The sequence below is a fragment of the Lytechinus pictus genome, chromosome 4 (genome assembly GCF_037042905.1).
Source record: "Lytechinus pictus isolate F3 Inbred chromosome 4, Lp3.0, whole genome shotgun sequence".
NCBI classification, from domain to species: domain Eukaryota; kingdom Metazoa; phylum Echinodermata; class Echinoidea; order Temnopleuroida; family Toxopneustidae; genus Lytechinus; species Lytechinus pictus.
This window is the reverse complement of record NC_087248.1, coordinates 2,141,440-2,153,083: the sequence shown is the minus strand read 5'-3', so window position 1 is coordinate 2,153,083 and position 11,644 is coordinate 2,141,440. Positions and strand designations below refer to the sequence as shown.

At 35.4% G+C, this 11,644-nt stretch overlaps 1 protein-coding gene across 1 annotated transcript in view; it reads right to left on the bottom strand.

Moving 5' to 3' along the window:
• Nucleotides 1-492: 492 nt before the first annotated feature.
• Nucleotides 493-11,644, bottom strand: part of LOC129259186 (homeotic protein empty spiracles-like) — a 12,428-nt gene continuing 1,276 nt past the window's right edge. The window contains exons 2-5 of the mRNA XM_054897488.2: nucleotides 8,370-8,516; nucleotides 6,324-7,160; nucleotides 4,303-4,699; nucleotides 493-3,526 (exon numbers count right to left, since the gene is read on the bottom strand). Coding sequence (XP_054753463.2) covers nucleotides 3,414-3,526; nucleotides 4,303-4,699; nucleotides 6,324-7,160; nucleotides 8,370-8,516 — 1,494 coding nt within the window. The 3' untranslated portion in view covers nucleotides 493-3,413. The remainder of the gene's footprint in view (nucleotides 3,527-4,302; nucleotides 4,700-6,323; nucleotides 7,161-8,369; nucleotides 8,517-11,644) is intronic.

Genomic DNA, 11,644 nt, shown 5'->3' with positions numbered 1-11,644 from the left:
TTCATAAATTATTTCATATTTTCATAGATGTGTGCATGATCTGTCTCCCTTATAATAAATCAAGTTTGCAGCAATGAATAGTTTAGTTGTCAATCCATATTTTAGCTCTTGAAGGATATTATTTGAAGAAATATAATTTTCATGTATATGACATCATCGGTTTTCTCATTGAATATTCATGAAGACATGCATATAACTGTTTCTCCGAAAAAATGCAAATCTTTCTAATGTCAAAACTTCGTTGCTATTACTTGTCCGAATTTGATCAAATTTTCTTTGTCTAATTTTTCTTTATCTGATCAAATTATACCGTTTTTTTTTCAGGGTGGGGCCCATTAATTACAACCACAGGATGATATACGTTCGTACGTAAATATTCTGTGATGTCAATCTCTAAAGTTTCAGAAACTGGTAGAATCAGGCCTATATCCACAGGGCAATGTAAGAAATTATTCTATTACAAAGGAACACACAAAGTAATGAACACATATGTGCATAATTATAACATGTTATATTTTGCTGGTTTTCACCGTATTTTACTGTTTCCTTTTAACAATGCAAACGATCTCACACGACCCAAAACAAAGCCTCATATTTGCAAAAAATAGTTTGATTCAATTTTCCTTATTTTCATTACGACGTGCACTGATGATCATGATGATAGAAATGATTGCAGTTTATCTTACGTCGCCAAATAACAAGCGTATTACGGGAATATGGTGAATATGGTCCTGCGACAGTTGCTCCAGGTAGGTGTGTTGGCCCCAGTTGGTAAGAGCGCCCTTCTCACAACCGGGAGGTCGGGGGTTCAAACCCCGGCCGCGTCAGACCAAAAGACGTTAAAAGATTGGAGTTGCTGCTACCCTGTTTAGCGTTCAATAAAAGGAACAAAAGTGTGAATATTTTACAATGTATCACACACAAAAATTATCATTTAAAAAATATCGATCTGGCACTGCACAGCGGCTGCCGGGCCCACGATCAATTGGGCAAAGCAAATTTTCGGAGTATTTCATTTCATGTCATGTCTATTTCGAACAATAAAACATGTATTTTCATCTTTTTTTTCATCTTTCAGGTAGGGTTAGGGTTGCATTAGGGTTTTATGTAAGGTTTAGGGTAAGGTATATAGTGTTTTAAACCCAGTCGAGTGTTGAAGTTGGTCTTCGATTAGTGTGCAGAATTTAGAGCGGAACAACTGTCGCATGAGCAAATGTCGTGGAACGGGGTTTGCGCTCCGCCAGTACTTTTTTTTAGATATTGTTTAAGAAAAAAGAATCTACCGTGCGGGAAACATTAAACCTTCACATTTCTAGATATTCCTTATTTGCCAGCTAACTTGGAGATTGTCAGCGGCAATCGGAGTACCTGTTCCATGACATTTGTTTCGGTTTCCAACACGATATATAAAAAAAAAACAATATCTCAAAAAGGAATGGTGAAGCGCAGACCCCGATCAATATTACTAATAATTGACTTGTCATGATGACAGTTTTGAACGCAAAGGCTATATAGGCCGACTTATTTCTTTCCAGTAAAAGCAGACCCGGAACCTGACCTACATCGGTCACGTAGAAATCAATTCTTGATAAACCATCGGTGTGAAGTCACTTGTGCCTGCGGAGATGAGTCCTGCATGCGGATTGCGGAGCAATAGTAATGAATACTCAGCCTTATAATAAAGATAACAAATTGAAATTTAACAGCACAATAAACAGAGACACAAACCATATGAAAGTTTTTTTTTTTTTAAATAGCACATGACGTTCTGTGTATTATTCATTACGAACCATACTGGTTAAGAAATCAAGATCCTCTATTAAAGGACTTTCTAGCTATCACCGTAAAGCTTATCCATCGTTAAGACCTGTACTGAACGACACATTTAGCTGGAAATAGGCTTCATTAGTTCAAAACAAGCAAAATACAAGCTGTTTCGCAGAACTTACATGAAAATTAATAACATAACGAAATTCTCAGATTTTGCGATACTTTGCAATGCTGTTATCGGTTGAATCACGTTTATATACGGCATTTGATCGATTGTAGATAATCAATTATCGAAAATGTCATTAAAAAATCAATGGGTTCTAACCACATAAAAACATCTCGTACTTCAGATCTATTAACTGAATAAATACGTCGAATTATATATACATAATAATCAAACACTTTCCGAAGAGCAACTGTCATGATTATAGCGGCAAGAAATATGAAACATCGTTCACTTTATAAATTAAGCCCTACAATCACACTAAACATGTTACACGTAGTGATAATAAAGATATCTTCAGTTTGAGTTGCATAATTCCAGAGTACATTTCGTTTCTCTCCAAAAATTGGATTATATAGCATACACCAATATATATGCATGAAGTATATAGAAGTAGGTCCGGTCACGATTTTAGTCCTCATGACTAAAAAAACATCGACAAAAGACCATCTATTCTGAATTCCTAATCATATCACTTGCATATACTCAACTTAAAAAGTGATGATGCCTATTTACCCAAGTGACTTTAGGGACTATAGCGAATTTCGACTCGGATATTAGTCATTGTAGCTTCAATTTTACCGGAGAAACTAATGCCGAATCATTAATCGTCGGAGTTGACATCAACAGGAAAACCATCGCTGCAAGTCCGAATGTAACAAAATAATTGAGGAATTATACGGAGATTTCAAGTCCAGCAACGTGTTGAGAGTGCCTAACTGCTTAGCTTCGTGACAGTACAGTGCAAAGTGATCCCATTCACATTAAGGATAGATTAAATGTCTCGCCCGTTAGTCAAAGCAGCACTATATTATCCTCATTACGAATTACCTACAATGGCTGTTGTCTGTAATTGAACCAAATGCCACTACCAGCAGTCAACAAAGAACTTGAACTCACATATGCTATTCTGATAATTACTTTAATAAGTACTAATTTCTTCTAAATTTCAGATTCAACATAATACACTCTTAAAAATGTTGGACAACATACTGTTCACACAACAATTGGTTAAAACTTTATCCAATTCTGGGTACTAGTTTTAAACCAATAATGTGTGCTTTGGGTGAAAACTACACAGTATGGTTGAAAACTACACAGAGTTGGATAAGTCTTTTAAGCAATTCTTGTGTGGACAGTATGTTGCCCAACATTTAAGAGTGGAATGTCCACATAAAGTTGACTGTTTATTGTATCTATTCATGATTCTCGAATAACATATTCATTTCTTAAAGTATTTGTTATCGACGATGCCGAAGTCTTACACTAATCCACCGATCGATTCATCAGCTACCTCTTACCCTAAATTTCAGCTTCAAGCTCTGAATATCGATGCTACTTTGACTGCATTATTCATCAAATCATCTTCTTATCCGTTCAATCTTGCTGTATATCTTTTCTTATCAATATGATAATCGTTTTATTCTGGATATTCAGGTGAGTTCTTAAAGGTCATCTTATCATGAGGCCTGGGATACAGCATTCCTGTCCCAATCACCATCCGATCTTTATTAACGATATAAATCTCCTCACCTACAAAACAAGAAGGGTCATGAAATACAATTAGAATATGGAAAAAGAAAAAAGGGACAGAAGTGACAAACAATCTATCAAGATATGTTCGCTAATTAACAAGAAATTTCTTGTAAATCAAATCTAGAATAATGTCCCCATATCTCTACTATAATCAGTGGCGTGGTGCAATATTCGCTGAAAATTCGGAGGAGCACCATTTGGTGTTTTAGGGCGAAATTTCTAAAAACTTGCGAGCGAGAGAGAGAAAATTCAGATATTTTTTAAATGATAATTTTTGTGTGTGATACATTGTAAAATATTCACACTTTTGTTCCTTTTATTCTTAATTGGAAATGGAATTATTTATTTATTAGAAGGGGTGTCGGGGGAGTGGGTAGTGTCCAGTCCCAATTCCTCTCATCTATAGGCCTATTATGATGATTATAATCACGTGCAATGATAACTATAATTAAAATCATAATATCACTTTTTATGGTAATAATGATATTTTAAACAAACAAAAATGTAGAAGACAATACACACGATAAAGTATGAGATGAAAGAATTTAACATATTTGAAAATAATGTTACATGTATTGTAGACCAATATAAAATTTACAAATTTAAACATTTTTTTTGCATCTACATAGTTTAAACTTTAAAAGGCAGTAATAAACCAGACTGACAATTTGTTTCATGATATTAGTAATTTCAAATTTTGCTTAAGTGTCATATAAACAGAAAATGGAAACTGTTGAAAGAAGGGGAATATGTCTTTTTTCAGGACAGCTTACCTGATTTTATTATCCCTTCTCCATCCCCAATCATGTCCATGTCATCCTCCTCCTCATTGGTCAGTTCTGGGTTCAGCTTCACCCGTTCTTGTACTGGCTGACCAATCCCCATGGGCGTCTCATGTTTGTCATTCTGCTTTCCCCCACTCGTCGCGTTTACTTCCTGCTCATCCAAGCCCACGTCGTCTGTGTTCGGGCTGTCGCTGTCGAGACCGTCTGGGTCAAAGTCCCCATCGGATGAAACCTGCTTGTGGATATACTCAGCCATTGGGTTATCCTTGTTGACTTTAGAGAAGTATTGGAGGGCAATAGGTGTGCCGCAGACATACGCCGAGCGATCAGGCGTGGACACTGTCGCAAGGAGAGACTCACAGCCAAGTTGTTCCAAGCGATCCAACTGAAATGATAAAACATTTACCAAAGAATTTACTATGATATACAACTATATTCATTTAAAATATTGAAATACAGAGTATTTGACTTGATTGATTTCTACATTTCAGTTTGACTTGCAATAAGGAGCAACGGATAAGGTTCCTAAAGATAATCAGATTCATATTCTAATTCACTTTATGCACTATTATACATACAATGTATACATTATATAACAATAAAAGAGAACAATCAATACATGACAAATCAATATAATGAAAAGGAAAGGGTAAACCAAATGAAAGAAATTTAATCATACACTTCATCCATTATTTCTTCGACCTAAAAATATGTAGATAAATACTCGGACATTTTCTTTTTATAAAGCATTCCTGACGATTCCGGAACAATATCAATATAATTCAAGATTGCGAACCTTTTTTTGCACATACCTGGAACATTTTACGAGGTGGGTACATTACCAATTATTATCATCATCATCATCATCAGCTTCATCATCATCATCATCATCATCATCATCATCATCGTCGTCGTCATCATCAGCATCAGCAGCATCATCATCGCCACCATCATCATCATCATCATCATCGTCGTCATCATCATCATCATCATCATCGTCGTCATCATCGTCATCATCATCATCTACATTTTCACCGCGAGCGCATAATAGTGATACACTAAAAGGTCACCCTCATAGTTGGAATACAGAAAATCCATCAAATGTCAAAAGAGTTACGGATTGGCTTGAATTATAAATTTTGAGATGTCACAGGCGAAAAGCGTCATCATGATATGGCGTGTTTTGAATTTCATGATATGCCATTTTCTCAGAAAATTGTAAATTATTTTCAGTTCCGTCCATTCAATAACCCGTTAGACATTCTTATTTCACCACGCTTATGTAGGATTAATATTCCAGTAATCACGAAACATGGAATAACATGGAATTCATAACACCTGACAATCTGTGCATCTGCTCGCATGTGACGTCACAAAATAAAAACTATCAACTTCAAACTCTTCTTCCTCGATTGATTCTCACAAGCCTTCAATGATACGTTTCTTTTTAAATATAAATATTCTCGTAGATAGAATGATGACAAACTGTCCTGGAACAACCACTTACGAAACGTACGTAAAACAGTGTCAAAACTATCAGAATTCTTTATAAGTTTGCTTTATCCATACACCACCCCCATACCACACCTCCTCCAAACAAGATAGAACTGACTAGGAATTGTGTCCTTACATAATCTTGTTTTAATATATATATATATATATTTTTTTTTTTTTTTTGGGGGGGGGGCATTACAACAAAGAAAAATGTTTTGAGGATTCTTTAATCAATCAAAATGTTATGATTTTAGTTACCACTCCTCGTATGACTTCTGGTACACCTTTACTTCTTACCTACTGATCAATTAATATATCTGGGAATCGCAATGTTTATGTATTGAGAATAATCGTAGAGATAATATTCATAAAAATTGAAATTGTAATTGATATTTATAATAATGATATATGATCACCGCCCTCTCCCTTTAACCCTTTTTGACCCACTATCTCTAAATGATTCCCCAGTATCTCAAAGTTATCTGGAAGAAGTTGAATGCAAGGGGGTAACTTACATTCATTTGAATCTGCTCCACGATTCGTCTTATTTCATGGTGCCTCATTTCTGGTGATTCCTTCGGAGGAGGCATCATCTTGACTGACGGGTAGACGGTAAAGCTTGGAGGTGACATTCTCTGTTGCGGATGCCCTGGGAACGGAACTGCACCTCCTGGCATCATTCTTGGTCCCCTGGGACCAGGGTAGAACCCTCGGATTGGGGTCTGATGGAACCCAATGTCTTCATCCTGCATTGACGCCGCCGACATGACAGGAGATGACACAGATCCAAGCGGGGAAGAATGGTTGGATCTCTGTGATGTGGGGGCTTGAACTGGGGGTGTTGATTGAGGTGGCATACTATTCGCCTGCATGCCATCGTTTGCGGTTACTGGTGGGTAACCAGTGGAGGATTGTCCTTGAAGATAGGGTGGAATTGAACGATTTGGCAAGCATGGAGACGTATGGGGTGGCTGGGTCTGTGGTGAAGGTTGCTGGACGTTCTGGTTTGTTGGTACCAATTGCGTTAGCGCCATTTGATTTATCTGTGCTTGGTTGGCTTCACTGTGTTGTGGATTGGGTGGTGTCTCTGAACTATGAACAGCGCCCTCAACGGGTGTTCCACCAGGAAGTGGCTGTTGAGGTGGTGTCGTACCGGGTCCGTGTTGCTTTGCCATGTGTGGTAAGAAGAGCATCTGAGTTTGGCGGGGTGGTGCCATGGTCAAGGTTTGCATTTTGGTAGGTGGTATTCCTTCATTACTTTCGCCTGGAGGAACATGGTCGATGTAATTCTGCATGCATGCTCTTTGAACTTCTTCCAATCGACGTTTTCTCCGCTGGTTCCCGATCCAGTTCTGTTCAAGGTAAAACATACAACAAGGAAAGCCTTGTCATTTAAAGTTTTTATGCACGGGTCGAGGTTGAGTATCTAATAAATCAATTAGAATCTCCAAGACAAACTGGCCGAATACTTTGTAACGTTTGTTTGCAGAATACCCATCAAAGATTATTCTTCTGTCTATCCAATAAGCAAATTTGATAGAGCCTGTAAATCCCCCAAACAATAATCCACATATAACAAAACTACCACTTGTAATAAAATGAAACCATGTTGTAGGAAATCAGGATAATAGCAATGTACATTTAATGAAGGAATGCAAAAAACAAAAGTGAGGGAAAGAAAGAAGTTTGGGTGGGGGTGGGGAGAGAGGGGGTAAATTAGAGTGAAGGAGAGAGAGGAGGGGAGAGAGAGAGAGAGTAAGAATGAGCAGAAAAGTTTTATTTAAAGGCCATGCAACACTGAGTACATTATATACACACATATATATATATATATATATATATATATATATATATATATATATGGGTGTGTGTGTGTGTATGGTACATTATGTCCTAAAATTTATACACCAATATACCCCAAAAATATTTTGAATATTTCGGTGTTAAAACGATATGACGGTCATTTGATCTCTATTGAAAAAAAAAAGAATACTTATAAGCACACTAAAATGTGTGGTATGAATATTATAAAGATTAGAAGGAAATTATTCCATCATTGCATTGACTATATTAGAGTACAGATCAATATATTGAATAGCAGCAGTGGTAGAAGTAGTAGTAGTAGTAGTAGTAGTCGTAGTACGGTAGTAGTAGTAGTAGTAGTAGTAAAAGTAGTAGTAGTTGTAGTAGAGTAGTAGTAGTAGTGGTAGTAGTGGTAGTAGTTGTAGTATAGTAGTAGTAGTAGTAGTAGTAGTATTAGTAATAGTAGTAGTAGTAGTTGAATATGATGGCGCTCTTCAATCTCTCCAGATTATATAAGCGCCAGTCGCTTTCGTAAGTGGGATTTCGGCAAAGGAAATCCCATGTGACGTCAAACCATTTGGGGACGTTGTGATTACGTTAATATTGATTTATTGAAATTTGGGTAAAGAATGCGGGGTTGTGATGGGTAGTTTTTGTCTTGAGATGGCGCTATTAAAATAATATGACATCGTAGTTTTTATAGAGGTGATGAAGAAGATAAGGAATATACCATTATCAAATTCAGTTAACTCGCTTACCCTAACGACATCGAATTCTAGCGAAGCCTCCTGTGCACACTGCTGGATCTTCTCTTGATACATGAGACTCTGTCCAACCATTCCCTGTTCAAAGTATTTCATCAGGATCCGTTTCTGGTCTAGTGTGAATGTATGCCGCATCGGAATCTAAACAGAAGCAAAACAAAAACAAACATTTCAGTAGCGTTGAAAGGCCTGGATGCTCATCCTAAAAAAGAGAAAATTCCTAAGTTTGTCAGACACAACTTATTTACAACAGATTTATGAATACCGATGCAGTTAAAATACCAAGCTCGATGGCTTTAAGTCCGTCGAAAGCTTTGATAACCTTCAAAAGGTTTTAAATACAACGGGGGGCGGGGTGGTGGGGCTTCAGCTCCCACTTTTTTTTTCCAAAACCGTGTACAAAAACGTAAAAATGACCATATGATTGTGATTTTTTTTGCATGGTCAGCCCCCCCTCCCACTTTTGACTCAGCCTCCCACTCTGAAAACCGTTCCGCGGCCCCTGAAATAGGTCCTTAAACATTTTGAAAGGTTTTTTTTATAGTGGTTTCTTAAAGATTAAATAAACTTTTTCTGGCCGTTTATGAAACGTTCTAAATGAAACGAAATCTATCCACAAAAAGTGATGACAAAGCGTCCAAACGACAAATTTGGACTGTTTAAAGAACGTTCAGAAAACATCCAATTGTTAGCGGGGCAAACTATACTGGAGTCTCTCAAAGCACTCCCGTTAAACTGCACCTGATCAGTGCATTTATGGCGAACTTTACCAAGGATATCGAATTTTATTTCAACCGTTGATTATTTTCTTTGTGATTAATTTAAAATGCTGAATATTTAGGTTTCTATATTGGCCTTCCGGTGCGGGGGCAATTACCCCATGCCCACCCTCCGCTACATACGGCCATGTTTCTGAAATTGTGAATGAGACACATAATTATGTTTGATTCATTTGTGTTCATTGTTGCCGTATTATTTTAAAAGTTACGTGAGTATAATGTCATCTACTACTAGGCCTACACAATATAATTTTCGTCATACCCTTTCTGTATTGGGGCATTTAATCGAACTTTGGGCTTTTGAGATATCACCCAAATATCTTCTGGATATTTCATAAGAATAACTAAAATGAACGAATTGAATATCTCAATCTTTCGTATGAGGAAATGAATTGAAAATGACACACTATTATTGGAGGAAAAATATGAAGAAAACAAGTTTAAAAGGAAAAAGCAAAATTGAGAAAAGTATATATTTTTCGTTATAATGAAAGCAGTCTGGTCACTTTGAAACCGCCTGTTTTTATCCACAGTCATCATTCCTAAATTTCATACGACTTTGAATGTGGAAATACGAGAAATCAAGCGTCCTCCGTGAACGAAAGATTAGTAATCAGTGCTATAATTCCACGCCCAGACAAACCAGAGGAAATAGGTTATTAGAAGAATAATGATGAAGATCTACATCATCGAGAAAAAATGTACAAAATATAGCCGCTTGTCGATTTCATTCCAAAAACATAAACTTTGAAAACGATTGGTCAGATACCCAACCTATGGAATTATTAATGTGTTTGACCGAAAAATGGTCAGACTTAAACGAATCATGGTACAAATTTTGTTTGGTTGGTGTTATTAACCATTACGTATTTATGGGTCGGATTGTAACCTTTTTTGAAAAATGGAGAGTGGAGATTGTAATCATGTGCTTATTTATAGGCCTATGAAAGTCATCGATTGTAATGAAAAGAGAAACGCTAATAAAAAAAAAACATTTTAAAAAAATCATGAATAATAATAATAATATGTAATGTGTAAATAATGTATCTTCTGAAATCACATAACATCTTTGGTGTCCCTCAGGGATCAGTATTGGGTCCCTTATTATTTTTGTTATTTATAAATGACATTCAATATGTAAGTAGTATATTACATTCGATATTTTTTTGCGGATGATACATGTCTATTTCTATCTGGGGAAAATATTGATACATTTTGTCTTACTTTTAATACAGAACTTCAAAAAATTAATACTTGATTTAAAGCAAACAAATCAAAATTAAATGCAGAAAAATTTCATGTAAACTATTTCAGCCAAAAAACAAAAAATATTAATACTTCTTGTATAAGAATAAGTATCAACACACAAATCATATCGATTGCAAATTCTACAAATTTTTAGGAGTTAAAATTGACAACAAACTGAAATGGAAACAGGGCATGGAAAGAGCATGTATCTTATGTATATCATGTCAATTATCTAAAGCTATTGGTGCAATAATTGAATAGAATAAAGAAAATTGTTCCTTTTAATACTCGATCTTCTTAAATTGTATTGATCTTGCCATATCTTAACTACTTTAATATAGTATGGGAGGTTGTGCACAGCCCTATTGAAATAGAATTTTGATTCAAAGGTCAAGTCCACCTCAGAAAAATGTTGATTTGATCAATAGAGAAAAATCAGACAAGTACAATGCTAAAATTTCATAAAAATCGGATGTAAAATAAGAAAGTTATGACATTTTAAAGTTTCGCTTATTTTTCACAAAATAGTTACATGCACAATTTAGTCACATGCAAATGAGAGAATGATATCGATGATGTCACTCACTCACTATTTCTCTTATTTTTTATTGTTTGAATTATACAATATTTAAATTTTACAGATTTGACAATAAGGACCAACTTGACTGAACCATAAAATGTTAAATAATGGTAATTCCACATGATCAGGATTCAGGGAATTGAATAAAACTTTGTTTCACAGGATAAGGAGGAGAAAATTTGAATATTTCATATTTCATATAGTTAAATACAAAAGAAATAGTGAGTGAGTGATGTCATCAATTCCCTCATTTGCATACTGACCGGGATGTGCATATAACTGTTTTGTGAAATTAAGCGAAATTTTAAAATGTCATAACTTTCTTATTTTACATCCGATTTTGATCAAATTTTCAGTGTTATGCTTGTCGGATTTTTCTCTTTTTATTCAAATCAACAATTTGTTGGGGTGGACTTGTCCTTAAAAAAACGAGCAATACGACTGCTCCGGTCTTTAAAAAAGAATATTAACAATTTTTTTTTTATATACATAAGCAATAGATTGGCATCTTTATGTTTTCTTACTCCAAAAATATACTTCCGATGTTAATTAGAAAATTGTTTTGTATATATAATAAAAAATGTATGTAAATATGCCACCCATCAATCAAATCTTTTCCATATACCTAAATTATTTATTATTACGCTAAATTATAATTTCTT